The sequence below is a fragment of the Stegostoma tigrinum genome, chromosome 17 (assembly GCF_030684315.1).
Source record: "Stegostoma tigrinum isolate sSteTig4 chromosome 17, sSteTig4.hap1, whole genome shotgun sequence".
NCBI classification, from domain to species: domain Eukaryota; kingdom Metazoa; phylum Chordata; class Chondrichthyes; order Orectolobiformes; family Stegostomatidae; genus Stegostoma; species Stegostoma tigrinum.
Genome location: NC_081370.1, coordinates 12,506,390 through 12,524,010, shown reverse-complemented (window position 1 = coordinate 12,524,010; position 17,621 = coordinate 12,506,390). Strand labels below are relative to the sequence as shown.

At 45.1% G+C, this 17,621-nt stretch overlaps 1 protein-coding gene across 6 annotated transcripts in view; it reads left to right on the top strand.

Annotated features, from left to right (window-relative positions):
- Positions 1 to 17,101, top strand: part of LOC125459272 (prostatic acid phosphatase-like) — a 59,474-nt gene extending 42,373 nt beyond the window's left edge. For all 6 annotated transcript variants that reach the window (XM_059651972.1, XM_059651975.1, XM_059651974.1 and 3 more), the window contains 5 exons: positions 9,947 to 10,079; positions 12,491 to 12,582; positions 12,935 to 13,038; positions 14,502 to 14,677; positions 16,695 to 17,101. In XM_059651972.1, the coding sequence (XP_059507955.1) occupies positions 9,947 to 10,079; positions 12,491 to 12,582; positions 12,935 to 13,038; positions 14,502 to 14,677; positions 16,695 to 16,846 (657 nt within the window). In that variant the 3' untranslated portion in view covers positions 16,847 to 17,101. The remainder of the gene's footprint in view (positions 1 to 9,946; positions 10,080 to 12,490; positions 12,583 to 12,934; positions 13,039 to 14,501; positions 14,678 to 16,694) is intronic.
- The last annotated feature ends 520 nt before the right edge of the window (positions 17,102 to 17,621 follow it).

Below are 17,621 nucleotides of genomic sequence, written 5' to 3'. Positions count from 1 at the left end.
TTCTCAATGCTGACATCATTACCTGTTTCACTGTTTTGACTTTGATATTACCATTTTGTCCAGACAGGTTTTATATGTTTCACACTGATTTCATAAAGTATGCCCAAATTTGTGATCAGGTGAGCATGTAGCCACTCTTGTCAGAGATAATAGGAACTGCAGATGCTGGAGAATCCAAGATAATAAAATGTGAGGCTGGATGAACACAGCAGGCCAAGCAGCATCTCAGGAGCACACTTGTCAGCTCTTTTTCAAGGTTAATGAAGCACTCCAGTTGTACAATCAGATGGCAGAAAGTTGAAGAATGATGTTGCATTTTTACTACAATCATAACTCCCCATTTATCATGTTTTCTACTTGATCAGTACAGATCTCAGTGCAAGGAATTGCTCCATGTCACTTTTAACGTTTCAATAGATTGTTTAGAGCCTTTTTGAACTTTCTGCCTAGGGCACTTGCACAATAAGAGAACTTTAGCCACTCTACTAGGTTTAATTACGCCACTTTTCTAACAGGTTTTAAATTTTCTCCTGAACCTTCAGCTTCACCATTTATCTCACCCCAAAACTAAAATCATTACCCAGAAGCAGTTTACTCTGTACGCCGTGAGACTAAGTCCCCATCATAATTGCCTCTGAAATAAGGCACACTCGATATAAGGTTACACAGACACACCTACCTTCAATACCCCTTATTTATCCCTAACCCACAAGTCTGGTAAATTAGAAACCTAAAAGTATATTGACTGTTGCTAGGCAACCTTCAGCACAAGGCCTCTTCCAGAAGTCTGCTCAGAGAACTGTTACCGCACAGAGGAGGGCATTCGGCCCATTCTGCCTGCTCCAGCTGTTCAAACAAACACCATTACCTCTTTCCAATTTCCTACTTTTTCTCTCCATACTGTTGCACACGATTTCTATCAAAATAATCATCCAATGCAGACTTCATTTGAACATGTGTCTATGCATTTACAAACCTTAACTACTAATTTGAAGTTCTCACATTTCCCTTGTTTCTTCTGCACGTCACTTTTTAAATCATTGGACAAACAGGAACAACTTGTCCCTTTCTACTCTACCTAGCCTGCTTGTGGTTTTGAAAACCCCTACCAAATCTTTTCTCAGCTGCCTTCTATCCAAGGAGAATAATCTCAGCTTTTTCAATCTATGCTCACAACTAAACTTTCTCATTGCTGGAGCCATTCTTGTGAACTCCTTCTGCACCCTCCTGTATACAATTTTCCAGCTGAAGACTGACAAGTTAAACATTATCTCCTTGCTCTTGTACTCAATGCCTCTGTTAATAAAGTTGAGAACATTGAATACTTAACTGCACTCTCCACTTATCCTGCCACCTTCAACAATCTGTGGACATAAGCACCCAGTTGCTTCTGGTCTGATACCCCCTTTACAACTGTACCTATTATTTTGTATACTCCTTCAGCGTTCTTCCTACAAAAGTGCATCACCTTCTCCACATAGAACTTCTTCAGCCACCTATCTGCTCTCTCCACTAACTTGTCAATGTCCTTTTTGGAGTTCCACACTGTCCTTGTCACAGTTTGCTATTCTTCCAAATTTGTTGTCATTTGATAATTTTGAAATTTTTCACTGCACATCAAAATCCAGATCATTGATATGTATCAGGAAAGGTAAGGGTCCCAACATTGACACCTGGGGGAACTCCACTACAAACTTTCCTCTGGCCTGGAAAATATTCATTGACCATTCCTGTCTCTCTTGTCATTCAGCCAATTTTGTATCCATGTTGCTACTGTCCCTTTTATACCATGACCTATAACTTTGCTCCTAAGTCTGTTGTTTGACACTCTACCAAATATCTTCCTGAAATCCCTGTGTACCACATTAACAGCTTTACCCTCACTTACCCTCTCTGTTACCTCCCCTGAAAATGGGGAGGCTATGGCCTAGTGGTGTTATTGCAAGATGATTAATCTAGAGATGCAGGTAATGCACATAGAATGGTACAGTACAGAAGAGACCGTTTTACCCAGCAATCTGTACCAACAAAATACACAATTATCTACACTAGACCCATAGCCTTGGATGTTATGACACTTCAAATGTTATTAGGTTTCTTGCCTCAGCTATCCTTTTGAGGCAGTGCATTCTAGATCCTCACCACCTTCTCAGTGAAAGATTTTTTTTCCCTCACGTTACCTCTAAATCTCCTGGCTTGCACTTTTAAATTATGCTGCTTGTTATTGTGCCTCCAGCTAAGGGGTACAGCCACTTTCTATTCATCTGTCAATGCCTCTCATAATCCTATACATCTCTTTTAGGTCACTCACAACCTTCTCTGCACCGAAGAAAACAACCTGAGCCTTGTCCAGCCTCGCTTCATAGCTGAAATTGTCTGTTCCAGCCAATATCCTGGCAAATCTCTTCTACGCCCCTCCATCCTTCCTATACTGTAGAGAGCAGAACTGCACATAGTCCCGAAGCTCTGGCATAACCAAAGTTCTGTACATGTCCAATATGACCTCCCTGCTCTTACCTTCTTCATTCAAGGCATACAATTATAAGTGTCCTGTGTGCCTTACTAACTACCCAGTTAACCTGTCCAGTTACCTTGAGGGATCTGTGACTGAGCACACCAAGATCCTCTGAGCTTCCTAGTATTTTGCCATTCGTTGAGTGTTCCCTTGTCTTGATCCTTCTTTCAAAATGCATAACTCAAATATATCAGTTTAAATTCCATTGGTCACTGACCTGTTCATCTGACCAAACCATTTATATCCCCCTGTATCCTAACACCATCATCCTCACTATAAACTACTGGGCAATCTTTTTGTGTTATCCACAAACTTACTTACCATTCCTCCCATCATTATATGAATATCACAAACAATGAAGGACCCAGCACTGATCCCTGTGGTATGCCACTGCATGGTGGGCTCCAGTCACACAAGCAGCCTTCTACCACCATCCTCTGTCTCCTGACATGGATTTTGGATCCAACTTGCCAAGATACCCTGGATCCCATGAGCTTTTGCCTTTTTTTAAAAATCAGATTCCCACATGGGACCTTGTCAAAGGTTTTCTGTAATCTACCTAAGCTACATCAAATATCCTACCCTCATCCAAACACTTGGTAATATCCTTGTAAAATTCCATCAGATTTGTTAGGCATGCCCTCCCTTTGACAAAACCTAACTATCCCTGGTCAAAGATAATGGGAACTGCAGATGCTGGAGATTCCAAGATAATAAAATGTGAGGCTGGATGAACACAGCAGGCCAAGCAGCATCTCAGGAGCACAAAAGCTGACGTTTCGGGCCTAGACCCTTCATCAGAGAGGGGGATGGGGGGAGGGAACTGGAATAAATAGGGAGAGAGGGGGAGGCGGACCGAAGATGGAGAGCAAAGAAGATAGGTGGAGAGGGTGTAGGTGGGGAGGTAGGGAGGGGATAGGTCAGTCCAGGGAAGACGGACAGGTCAAGGAGGTGGGATGAGGTTAGTAGGTAGCTGGGGGTGCGGCTGGGGGTGGGAGGAAGGGATGGGTGAAAGGAAGAACCGGTTAGGGAGGCAGAGACAGGTTGGACTGGTTTTGGGATGCAGTGGGTGGGGGGGAAGAGCTGGGCTGGTTGTGTGGTGCAGTGGGGGGAGGGGATGAACTGGGCTGGTTTAGGGATGCAGTGGGGGAAGGGGAGATTTTGAAACTGGTGAAGTCCACATTGATACCATATGGCTGCAGGGTTCCCAGGCGGAATATGAGTTGCTGTTCCTGCAACCTTCGGGTGGCATCATTGTGGCAGTGCAGGAGGCCCATGATGGACATGTCATCAAGAGAATGGGAGGGGGAGTGGAAATGGTTTGCGACTGGGAGGTGCAGTTGTTTGTTGCGAACTGAGCGGAGGTGTTCTGCAAAGCGGTCCCCAAGCCTCCGCTTGGTTTCCCCAATGTAGAGAAAGCCGCACCGGGTACAGTGGATGCAGTATACCGCATTGGCAGATGTGCAGGTGAACCTCTGCTTAATGTGGAATGTCATCTTGGGGCCTGGGATGGGGGTGAGGGAGGAGGTGTGGGGACAAGTGTAGCATTTCCTGCGGTTGCAGGGGAAGGTGCCGGGTGTGGTGGGGTTGGAGGGCAGTGTGGAGCGAACAAGGGAGTCACGGAGAGAGTGGTCTCTCCGGAAAGCAGACAGGGGTGGGGATGGAAAAATGTCTTGGGTGGTGGGGTCGGATTGTAAATGGCGGAAGTGTCGGAGGATAATGCGTTGTATCCGGAGGTTGGTAGGGTGGTGTGTGAGAACGAGGGGGATCCTCTTGGGGCGGTTGTGGCGGGGGCGGGGTGTGAGGGATGTGTCGCGGGAAATGCGGGAGACGCGGTCAAGGGCGTTCTCAATCACCGTGGGGGGGAAGTTGCGGTCCTTAAAGAACTTGGACATCTGGGATGTGCGGGAGTGGAATGTCTTATCGTGGGAGCAGATGCGGCGGAGGCGGAGGAATTGGGAATAGGGGATGGAGTTTTTGCAGGGGGGTGGGTGGGAGGAGGTGTATTCTAGGTAGCTGTGGGAGTCGGTGGGCTTGAAATGGACATCAGTTACAAGCTGGTTGCCTGAGATGGAGACTGAGAGGTCCAGGAAGGTGAGGGATGTGCTGGAGATGGCCCAGGTGAACTGAAGGTTGGGGTGGAAGGTGTTGGTGAAGTGGATGAACTGTTCGAGCTCCTCTGGGGAGCAAGAGGCGGCGCCGATACAGTCATCAATGTACCGGAGGAAGAGGTGGGGTTTGGGGCCTGTGTAGGTGCGGAAGATGGACTGTTCCACGTAACCTACAAAGAGGGAGGCATAGCTGGGGCCCATGCGGGTGCCCATGGCCACCCCCTTAGTCTGTAGGAAGTGGGAGGAGTCAAAAGAGAAGTTGTTGAGTGTGAGGACGAGTTCCGCTAGGCGGATGAGAGTGTCGGTGGAGGGGGCCTGGTCGGGCCTGCGGGACAGGAAGAAGCGGAGGGCCTTGAGGCCATCTCCATGCGGAATGCAGGTGTACAGGGACTGGACGTCCATGGTGAATATGAGGTGTTGGGGGCCAGGGAATTGGAAGTCCTGGAGGAGGTGGAGGGCGTGGGTGGTGTCACGGACATAGGTGGGGAGTTCCTGGACCAAAGGGGAGAAAATGGAGTCCAGATAGGTGGAGATGAGTTCGGTGGGGCAGGAGCAGGCTGAGACGATGGGTCGACCAGGGCAGGCAGGTTTGTGGATTTTGGGAAGGAGATAGAAACGGGCTGTGCGGGGTTGGGGAACAATGAGGTTGGAGGCTGTGGGTGGGAGGTCCCCTGAGGTGATGAGGTCGTGAATGGTGTTGGAGATGATGGTTTGGTGCTCGGGTGTGGGGTCATGATCGAGGAGGCGGTAGGAGGTGGTGTCGGAGAGTTGGCGTCTGGCCTCGGCGATGTAGAGGTCAGTACGCCATACTACCACTGCGCCACCCTTGTCTGCGGGTTTGATGGTGAGGTTGGGGTTGGAGCGGAGGGAGCGGAGGGCTGCCCGTTCTGCGGGGGAGAGGTTGGAGTGGGTGAGAGGGGTGGAGAGGTTGAGGCGGTTAATGTCTCGACGGCAGTTGGAGATGAAGAGGTCGAGGGAGGGTAGGAGGCCTGGGGGTGGTGTCCAGGAGGAGGACTTGTGTTGGAAGCGGGTGAAGGGGTCAGTGGAAGGAGGGTTGGGTTCCCGGTTGAAGAAGTAGGCATGCAGGCGAAGACGGCGGAAAAACTGCTCTATGTCCGACCGTGACTGGTATTCGTTGATGTGTGGTTGTAGGGGGACAAAGGTGAGCCCCTTGCTCAGGACTGGATGTGTGGTTGTAGGGGGACAAAGGTGAGCCCCTTGCTCAGGACTGAGGACGAACGGTATATGGACCCACGATAAGACATTCCACTCCCGCACATCCCAGATGTCCAAGTTCTTTAAGGACCGCAACTTCCCCCCCACGGTGATTGAGAACGCCCTTGACCGCGTCTCCCGCATTTCCCGCGACACATCCCTCACACCCCGCCCCCGCCACAACCGCCCCAAGAGGATCCCCCTCGTTCTCACACACCACCCTACCAACCTCCGGATACAACGCATTATCCTCCGACACTTCCGCCATTTACAATCCGACCCCACCACCCAAGACATTTTTCCATCCCCACCCCTGTCTGCTTTCCGGAGAGACCACTCTCTCCGTGACTCCCTTGTTCGCTCCACACTGCCCTCCAACCCCACCACACCCGGCACCTTCCCCTGCAACCGCAGGAAATGCTACACTTGTCCCCACACCTCCTCCCTCACCCCCATCCCAGGCCCCAAGATGACATTCCACATTAAGCAGAGGTTCACCTGCACATCTGCCAATGCGGTATACTGCATCCACTGTACCCGGTGCGGCTTTCTCTACATTGGGGAAACCAAGCGGAGGCTTGGGGACCGCTTTGCAGAACACCTCCGCTCAGTTCGCAACAAACAACTGCACCTCCCAGTCGCAAACCATTTCCACTCCCCCTCCCATTCTCTTGATGACATGTCCATCATGGGCCTCCTGCACTGCCACAATGATGCCACCCGAAGGTTGCAGGAACAGCAACTCATATTCCGCCTGGGAACCCTGCAGCCATATGGTATCAATGTGGACTTCACCAGTTTCAAAATCTCCCCTTCCCCCACTGCATCCCTAAACCAGCCCAGTTCATCCCCTCCCCCCACTGCACCACACAACCAGCCCAGCTCTTCCCCCCCCACCCACTGCATCCCAAAACCAGTCCAACCTGTCTCTGCCTCCCTAACCGGTTCTTCCTCTCACCCATCCCTTCCTCCCACCCCCAGCCGCACCCCCAGCTACCTACTAACCTCATCCCACCTCCTTGACCTGTCCGTCTTCCCTGGACTGACCTATCCCCTCCCTACCTCCCCACCTACACCCTCTCCACCTATCTTCTTTGCTCTCCATCTTCGGTCCGCCTCCCCCTCCCTATTTATTCCAGTTCCCTCCCCCCATCCCCCTCTCTGATGAAGGGTCTAGGCCCGAAACGTCAGCTTTTGTGCTCCTGAGATGCTGCTTGGCCTGCTGTGTTCATCCAGCCTCACATTTTATTATCCCTGGTCAAATCTTGCTTCTCTAAATCGGATTGAATTTTTTTTCCTTCATTATTTTCTCCAATAGTTTCCATGCCACAGATGTAAGAGTCTGTAGTTCCCTGGTTTATCTTTACTACCCAGCTTGTAAAGTGGAACCACATTGTCTCCAAACCACATTAGCTGTCCTTCAGTCCTCTGGCATTTCCTCTGTGGCCAAAAACAATTTGAAAATTGGGTCAGGTATCCTGTAATTTCCTCCCTTCTCTCCCACAAAAGCCTGGGCATTTGTCCACTTTTTAAAATCTGCCAAAACCCCCAATACCTTCTCACCTTTTATATTAACCCGCAGAAGAACTTCACAGTCCATCTTCTTGAATTCTGTACTTGCATCTTACTTTTTTCCTGAGTAAAGACAGACTTTTACAGTCATAAAATCATAGAGTAATACAGCATGGAAACGGCCATTTTGACCTTGGTGCCCACTCGGGTAGTTCCAGTTGCCTGCATTTGGTCCATATCCCTCTCAACCATTCTCATCCTTGTACCGATCCGAATGTTTTTTAAATGTTGCAATTGTACCTGCCTCAATCACACTCTGGCAGCCCATTCCATATACGCACCACTCTCTGCATGAAGAAGTTGCTCCTCAAGTCCTTCTTAAATCTATCACCTCTTAGCTTAAACCTATGCCCTCTAGTTTTCAGCTCCCCATCCCCGGGAAAAAGACTGTATGCATTCATTCTGTACATGCCCCTCATGATTTTATACATCTCAATAAGGTCACTCATTCTCCTATGTTCCAATGAATGAAGTCCTGTCCTAGCCAATCTCTTCCCTCTAACTCAGGCATACTAGTCCTGGCAACATCCTTGTAAATCATCTTTGCACACTTTCCAGTTTAACTCTTTTTCCTAAAACAGGGTGACCAAAAATATACACAATATTCCAAGTGTGGCCTCACCAACGCCCTACACAACTGTGACATAACATCAAAACTCCTATACTCAATGCCTGAACTGATGAAGGCTAGCATGCTACATGCCTTCTTCACCACCCTGTCTACCTGTGACACCACTTTCAACAAACTACGAATTTTTACTCCTAGGTCCCTCTGTTCCACAATACTCCTCAGGACCTTATCATTTACTGTATAAGTCCTCTTCGGGCACCTCTTGTTTGCTCCCTTGTTCTGGAACCCAGGTTCAAATCCTTGCTATTGTAAGTAGTGGAATTTGAATTCAATTTTTAAAAAAAATATAGAATGAAGAGTCTAATGGTGACCATTAAGCCATCTTTGATAATCAAAAACAAATGTTTGTGTTTTCTAATTTCCTCTAGGGAAGGAAACCTGTCATCCTCTCCATACCCACATCAATATAGTTGACTCTTTACTAATGCCAAGAGAGTAATTAAGAATGGGCAATAAATGCTTTTTCAGTGGTGTCCTCATTCCATGAATGTTTTTTTAAAAAAAATCTTCAGCAAGTAAACACCATTTAGTGGGCGGGGAGTTAAGCAAGTAGGTTGTTGTTACAACACAGACAGCCAGACCAAATCAGTCTTGGTACTTTTATTTGCAACTCAATGAAATAAAACTGTCGAAGACTCCAATGGTTCCTATCCAGACTTTTGAATAACCAATACAAGACATTGTGAATAATAAATTCCAGACACTGATTTTGTATCTCAAACAAAAGACTTAAATACACAAAAAATAAACAGCAAGATAAGTTGTTTAATGTCTGTGTTTTAAATCTGAAACACTTGTTTTCAGTTCCCAGTCATACAATAGACAAACATACAAACAGTTAAGGGATAAATAAAATAACAAAAACAGGCCACATTACTTAAGTGGCTTTCATGATGTGTTATTTCACAAACATAAGTGTGGACTGTTTGGTTTCCTTTGCTTGAATGAACTGAGGTGACCTTGATCAACATTTCAGAAAAGTTAGTAAAACTTCCAATTCAGCTTTATATTCCTTTGACTTCTGGAAATAGGTGTGCCAAATTAGGCAGGGAGCTTTCAACTCTTCATGCAGTCCTGTTAGCAGCCAAGCTAATCTTTTCAGAAAACATAGTCCAAAGAAACAATTTAAAGTTCTAGTTCTGCCCGAATTTACTGATTCTTCCTGAGACCTCATTTACCATTCAACATCTGCCACATGTTTGAATATAGCGTCTCTTCTAGAGTTGCTGGAACCAAGTCCCAGCTACTGCCTTTGTTAATAGCAAACTGCTGTTATCTATTTAAACACAACGCTCTTCCCATTGTCGTTGTGTCTGTAGGAATCTTTTTATTCAAGAATCAGTCTGCAACTTACCTCCAGGTCTTGCCTCAAACAGAGTTTGGCCTGTTCTTTTCCTATTAGCACAAACTGTCCCAAAATCCACAAGTCATTTCCAGCACTCCGTTCCCAAAACAAAATTGATAAAAGAACAGCCATTTAAAAATGACAAATCTGTGATGGTTCTAACAGTGTTTTTTTGAAATCAGACATGTGATTCATTTTCTTTTGGTGGCGTGTCTGAGAAAGTTTAACATAGGTCATGGTCATAACTAAATTCAAATCCTGTAGTTACTCACCTGCCCTTGCGGTTCACTGACCAGCTTTGATTTTCAAAGGGCATATTAGGTATCCTTTCAGGGTCGAGGCCAACTGTAGAAACTGTGATAAACTGTGTCTTTGTGGGCAGCTGGACAGTCCTAATAAATTAAGTTCTGAGGAAGGGTCACCGGACCTGAAACGTTCACTGTTTTCTCCTTCACACCTGCTAAGCTTTTCCAGCAATTTTGATTTTTTTTTCCTGATTTACAGTATCGGCAGTTCTTTTGGTCCTAATAAATTGTTCTCCCATCTTCCTTGGGCAGCAAGTTCACAACTTCACACTCCCATCCTGGGCCACACCAGAGCAGATGGAACACTTGAGACAACTGAAGGAATTTGGCATCATATCTGAGTTTGGACTCTACCAGACAAAGCAGAAGTCACAGCTGCAAGGGGGTGAGTGAATGCCTGCTCCTCTCAGTGAAGCTGACTGCCTTCCTCAAGGGCCACTGCTTGCCCACTGTTCTGTGCTCTAGTGTTTTAACATAAATAAGATTACACAAACTAGGATTATATTGCGCAGTCAGAAGTTTAAAGATTTCTAATGGATTAATGGGAATAGATTTGTCCACATTATTTACATACTGACTGGTTTCTGATTTCACAATCACTGTACACAAACTGACCAGTCTTTGGAAGGTCAGGTTTCACAGTAACTCTCCCCACACTGATCTGTCCCTTGTTTTACAATAATTGTCCCCAAACTCTCGTGTGTGGAGGGTCTAATATCAGTAATTGAGTGGTGTGATGCAGAGCTGGGCTGAGAGGTGGCAAATGGAGTTTAATGCAGACAAGCGTGAGGTGATGCACTTTGGTAGGAGTAACCGGAAGGCAAAGTACTGGGCTAATGGTAAGATTCTTAGTAGTGTAGATGAGCAGAGAGATCTCTGTGTCCATGTACACAGATCCTTGAAAGTTGCCACCCAGGTTGACAGAGCTGTTAAGAAGGCATACAGTGTTTTAGCTTTTAATAGAGGGATCGAGTTCCGGAACCATGAGGTTATGCTGCAGCTGTACAAAACTCTGGTGCGGCTGCACTTGGAGTATTGTGTACAGTCTGGTCACCGCATTATAAGAAGGATGTGGAGGCTTTGGAAAGGGTGCAGAGGAGATTTACTAGGATGTTGCCTGGTGTGGAGGGAAGGTCTTACGAGGAAAGGCTGAGGGACTTGAGGCTGTTTTCATTAGAGCGAAGGTTGAGAGGTGACTTAAATGAAACATATAAAATAATCAGAGGGTTGGATAGGGAGAGCCTTTTTCCTAGGATGGTGACGGCAAGCACGAAGGGGCATAGCTTTAAATTGAGGGGTGAAAGATATAGGACAGATGTCAGAGGTAGTTTCTTTACTCAGAGAGTAGTAAGGGAATGGAATGCTTTGCCTGCAATAGAACATAGAACATAGAACATAGAACAGTACAGCACAGAACAGGCCCTTCAGCCCACAATGTTGTGCCGACCATTGATCCTCATGGATGCACCCTCAAATTTCTGTGACCATATGCATGTCCAGCAGTCTCTTAAATGACCCCAATGACCTTGCTTCCACAACTGCTGCTGGCAACGCATTCCATGCTCTCACAACTCTCTGCGTAAAGAACCTGCCTCTGACATCCCCTCTATACTTTCCACCAACCAGCTTAAAACTATGACCCCTCGTGCTAGCCATTTCTGCCCTGGGAAATAGTCTCTGGCTATCGACTCTATCTATGCCTCTCATTATCTTGTATACCTCAATTAGGTCCCCTCTCCTCCTCCTTTTCTCCAATGAAAAGAGACCGAGCTCAGTCAACCTCTCTTCATAAGATAAGCCCTCCAGTCCAGGCAGCATCCTGGTAAACCTCCTCTGAACCCTCTCCAAAGCATCCACATCTTTCCTATAATAGGGCGCCCAGAACTGGACGCAGTATTCCAAGTGCGGTCTAACCAAAGTTTTATAGAGCTGCAACAAGATCTCACGACTCTTAAACTCAATCCCCCTGTTAATGAAAGCCAAAACACCATATGCTTTCTTAACAACCCTGTCCACTTGGGTGGCCATTTTAAGGGATCTATGTATCTGCACACCAAGATCCCTCTGTTCCTCCACGCTGCCAAGAATCCTATCCTTAATCCTGTACTCAGCTTTCAAATTCGACCTTCCAAAATGCATCACCTCGCATTTATCCAGGTTGAACTCCATCTGCCACCTCTCAGCCCATCTCTGCATCCTGTCAATGTCCCGCTGCAGCCTACAACAGCCCTCTACACTGTCAACGACACCTCCGACCTTTGTGTCGTCTGCAAACTTGCTGACCCATCCTTCAATTCCCTCGTCCAAGTCATTAATAAAAATTACAAACAGTAGAGGCCCAAGGACAGAGCCCTGTGGAACCCCACTCACCACTGACTTCCAGGCAGAATATTTTCCTTCTACTACCACACGCTGTCTTCTGTTGGCCAGCCAATTCTGTATCCAAGCAGCTAAGTTCCCCTGTATCCCATTCCTCCTGACCTTCTGAATGAGCCTTCCATGGGGAACCTTATCAAATGGTAATAGATTCTCCAACTTTAGGTACATTTAAGTTGTCATTGGATAAGCATATGGATGTACATGGAATAGTGTAGGTTAGATGGGCTTGAGATCAGTATGACAGGTCGGCATAACATCGAGGGCCGAAGGGCCTGTATGTGCTATGTTTTGTGTTCTAACTGCCCTATCTCAATAACTGAGTGTTGAGCAGCCTTTAGAGTTAATATATTGCTGAGATCCAGTTGTTTATCTGTATTCCTTACTCTTTTTTTTTAAAAAAAGTGTTCATTTTTACAGGTGTGCTCCTCAAACAAATCCTTGAAAATGTTACCCGTTCAATAAATGAGACCAATTCCACTCCCCATCTCAAAATGATCATGTACTCAGCGGTGAGTCACCTGAGATTGAAGAGAATCAAAATGTTCAGTATAAATGATTGATAGGATTAAATACCCCATGATGATATGATGCTATTATGATTAAAAAGCCATGTTTTATGCTATGTCATTAATATTTTGGTCATTGATAATCTGTGGAAGGCCAACATGGACTGTCCCCAGTTGTCAGTGATGATTCCAAACCCCTCATGGAGGCTTAGTGTTAACCCCACCTCCATGCAGTGTCAGTGTTGAACATTCCATGGGGGCTGTGGCTCAGTGTTGAGCACACCGCGGTTTGCTTGCATCTGCAGTCCATTCTCCTTTAATAATTGGCTGCATTCTGAATTTGATCTGTTCACAGCATGACACCACTATCATTGCCCTTCAAATGGCTCTGGGTATTTACAGTCTTGCTCCAACATATGCTGCCTGCCACATATTTGAGCTTTACCAAGAGACAAATGGGTAGGTTCTGAAATTGTTTTCAATATGTTGGCCCTGCACAGCCACCGTTCAAGGCTCTGAATGTCTTTGTTTTACTCTTCAGTGATGGTAATGGAGGGTTTCTCTAACACACAGCCTACATATCTGAATCCCAACATGTTGCTAAACCAGACAGTCAAGATACCCACCAGCTCTTTCGTTTATAAATTTCTTTTTTTTTATATTGCAGTTACTGCAAAACCAGATGTTCCTTGTGGCCTGATTGGACTAAACAAAATTTGGGACTGCTTAACAGACAGGGAGCAGGAACAAAGCAAAATATTCATAGGTTGGCAGGTTATAACTAGTGGAGTACTGTAAGCATCAGTGTTGGTACTTCAGCTTTTTACAATCTTGATGAATGAGTTAGATAAAGAGACAGAGAATAACATATAAGTCATTGCTGATTTAGAGCTAGGTGCTAAGAGGACTCTGGCTGTAAAGAGAAGTAGAGAAGTTGAGTGAATGGACAGCAAGATGGCAAATGGAGTGTGATGTGGGTAAGTGTGAAGTTATGTAATTCATTCATGAGAATAGAAAAACTTTTTTTTAAAAAAGACATTAATCTTTTAAATCGATATTTACAGTTGTATTTATACAATGCACAAAATTTAGCATGCAGATGCAGTAAGCAATTAGGAAATTAAACTACAGATTGACTTTTATTGCAAGCAGATTGGAGTGCAGGAATAAAGAAAGTCTTGTTACAATCATTCAGGATTTTGCTGATTTCATTGCTGGAAAATACTCCGCCATTTTGGTCTCTATATTAAAGGCAAAGGGAAGTGACATGGTGAAGGTTCACTAGATTGGTCACCGGGACAATGAGAGGTTCAGTAACTTGGGTCTACGCTGTTTGCAGTTTAGCAGAATGAGAAGAGATCTCATTGAAACCTACAGGATTCTGAAGGAACTTAATAGGGCCAAAAGTGAGACCCTGTTTTCCCCCTGTCTGGGGTACAGTCTCACAACAAACAGCTGATGGTTTAGGCCTGATGAGGAAAAATTGAACAGGTTGGGAGTGTTTGGAGTTCTCTATCCTAGAGGTTGCTAATGATCAAACTTGCTCGGAGAAAGAGGGATCAGGAAAATGAAACCTGAATGGAGCCAAAGAGCCAGTGCAGAAATAGGAGCCATTTTAGGGGAGGGGGGAAGGAAGAAATTGAAATTGTATGACAAGAGGGTGAGAAGAGGGAAATGGCACCAATCTGGGAATGGTGGGGGATGTAGCGGGAGAGAGAGAGAAAGAGAAATAGGATCTTTTGGGGTGAGGTAGGCAGAGAGAAAGAGTAGGCCAGAAAGAGAAAAGTGGGGTGGGGAAATTGGATCAGCGTAAGGGAGCAAGCAGGAGAATGAGATTAGATAAAACTCTTCCCTCTAAGAGAGCTCATTTGAGCAATAGGAGGAAAATTAATTGTTCTAAAGCTTGCATGTGGCTTTTGCAGATCCTACACTATGGAGATGTACTACCGAAATGAGAGTAATTCTAAGCCATACCTTCTCACTCTGCCATCTTGCACTGAGAAGTGCCCCTTACACAAATTCATTGAAATTGCTGCAGAGGTGATCCCAAAGAACTGGGCAAAGGAATGTGAACTTCACCGCAGCACCATCCAAATTGGTAATGTATTGTCAGCAACTTGATCAGCTCACTGACAGGTAGCATTGATCCGTGGTAATCCTCCATATTCTGCTGGTCTCTCCATATAACCCTAGGGTTTTCAGTCACATTACTATGTCCTGTTAGCGTGCTCTGGATTCCTCATTCAGGAATGCACCCAACGTCTAACTGTAAAATGCTGTCATTTTGGGGGGGAAGGGTGATGTCAGTCATTATTTTATGTACACTTGCTAGTGTGCTACCCTCCTATTTCAGTGGATAGATGTTGAACAGTTGAGTGAAGCAAGGTCAGAGGCAATTGCTCAATGATTACACCAAACTGCATTTCACAGAAGAGATTTCTTTTTGTTCCTCTCAGTAAACTATCCCACCTGACAACCGATGTAAATCAGGTTTTCTGACTACTTCCCCATGGACCATTAAAACTGTCAACAACCTCAGCCACTTTTCCCAGTCATGGAATGACAATGTATTCACACTGGAATCAATCTCCAGTCACGTTTAATAATGCTAGTGTTTTCCTGAGGTTTGAGATGATATAGTTAACTCTTGTTTCTGCTCATTATTGAATTGCACTAGCAAAAGGTTGTTTAGCTCCTCATACTTGTGTTGGGATGTTGAAGAGATGACCCAGTTCATCCATGACCCTGCACTTTTCCTGTGTATTTGAGACCGTATCCAGGCATAGACTGAGTAGTTTCTGAATACCAAGTGGGATTTAAGGATCCTAGAAATAGGTCAAGTGCTTTTCCAAGTGTCAAATGGGATCCAAGAGATTCCGGGCATGGACTGGGGCTGTTTGAGCTCCAGGTTTACTCGATTACTGTCAGAATTGTTGATTGCTCCAATCCTGTGGTGCAGGGGTTTGGGTTTTAACTTCAATACAATTTGGTGTATTTGTTGGAATAAAAGCACACATTGCTAGAGAAATTCAGCAGGTCTGGCAACATCTGACGAGACAAAAGTGTTTGAGTCCAGTTCTGAAGAAGGGTCCCTGGACACTAAGTTAATTTTGCTTTCTCCCCACAGATGCTGCCAGACATGCTAAGTTTCTCCAGCAATTTGTTTTTGTTTCAGATTTCTGGCATCTGCAGTTCTTTGTTTTATTTAATGCAGTTGTTTACAGGGTTGGTTAAACCTGATGTGTGTGTTGTAGTGGAGTTTTGCAAAAATCCTGCATTTCTTGTACTTAGCTGCTCTGCGCTAATGCCAGCACTGTTCACTTGCTTCTATTAGTGTTAGATTCTCTGTCCCCAGAAAGAGTTTGGTTTGATCATCAACATCACGGGGGAGGTGATGGCCTAGTGGTATTATCACTGGAATGTTAATCCAGAGACCCAGATAATGTTCTGGGGACGTTGGGTTCGAATTCCGCCATAGCAGATGGTGGAATTTGGATTCAAGTTTTTTAAAAAATCTGGAATTAGGAATCTAATGATGACCATAAATCCATTGTGGATTGTCAGAAAAAAAAACATCTGGTTTGCTAATGTCCTTTCGGGAAGGAAACGGCCATCCTTACTTGGTCTGGGCTACATGTGACTCCAGACCCACACTGTAGTTGACTCTTAACTGTCCTCTGGGTAATTAGGGATGGGCAATAAATGCTGCCTAGCCAGTGACACCCTCATCCTGTTAATGAATCAAGAAAAAACAAGACATTGGAGGCAGTGACCATCACTGAACAAATCATTATCTTGAATGACAGAAGGCTGCATAGTTTCCAAATAAACTTCAGAAGCTGTAGCAATCATAACCATTGGGATCACTTATCCCTTCTGTCTTAATTACAATGCTGCCTAGTCTGTTCCCCTCTTTCCCAAATGCTGACTGTGATATCCTAAAGTGACTGTTAACCACATGGAAGCTGGCTGTTACTAATTGTGGAACGGTTTGCAGGTAGTTTAGTTAATTGTACAAATAGTGTGGTCTACCAGTGTTTCTATCATTAGTGTACATGATGCACTGTTGTTGACACTTATAAACTATGTGTATATCTCCTTTTCTGTCTTTACAGAGCTGCTTCTGGGCCTGGTTGTGGGCTCTTGCCTTCTGCTAGTGTTCATTGTCTTGTGTGTAAAACTCCAGTGTCAAGACAAAGATGAAACTCTGGGCTATCAGAAACTCGCCTCCCATTGTGAAGAGAGTGAGAAAATGCCCCCTGTCTGAACAAAACAAGCAAGAGCTGGAGCCATCCAAAGCCCACGGGGAGGGAACTGGAGGCTGCTTGCTTTAAGTGAGCTTTGTTTGGTGTGATGAGCAGGAGTTTTAACTCTTTTTCTATCTCCTTGATCATAAAAGTGAGTGTTTTAACTTCAAAATTGAGCATTAATTTGGGAAAAAAACTTAAGTCATGGACGGGAAACTTGATGATAATTCTGTTTAAAGTTTTGTAATGAATTGAATGTGATTTTTAAGAAATTACTTGCAGTGTGGGGTGTTTTATTTTACACACCGGCCTTTTTAAACATTTCAATAGAGACACCATGTCCACAGTCAGTTATTACGGCTGGGGCACTAGATGGCCTGATACACAGAGCAACAGGCAAGTTTCCACTGAATCACTTCTGAAAAGTTGTAAGGATAAGAAATACTTAGATTTATAAAGTACCTTCACAGCTCCAAAGTATCTCAACTCATTTCAACCAATGAAGTACTTGTTTTCACAATGTAGTCTCGTTAAACATAAGAAATATTCCAACTAATTTGTGCACCACAACATCCCACAGACAGCATTTACAGAAATGACCAGAGTTTCCTTCTAGCGATGGTTGAAGGAAAAGAGTTGCCCTGATTTTCCTTGAAATAATGCCATGGGATCTATTGGAACAATTGGATATTGTTTTCCCATCAGGGGGATCTTTGGATAGGATGTGTCAATTATTGGGTGGGTGAATCAACGGAACTGCAAGATGGTCTGTAAGTTGGGCTGGCAGGGGTATCA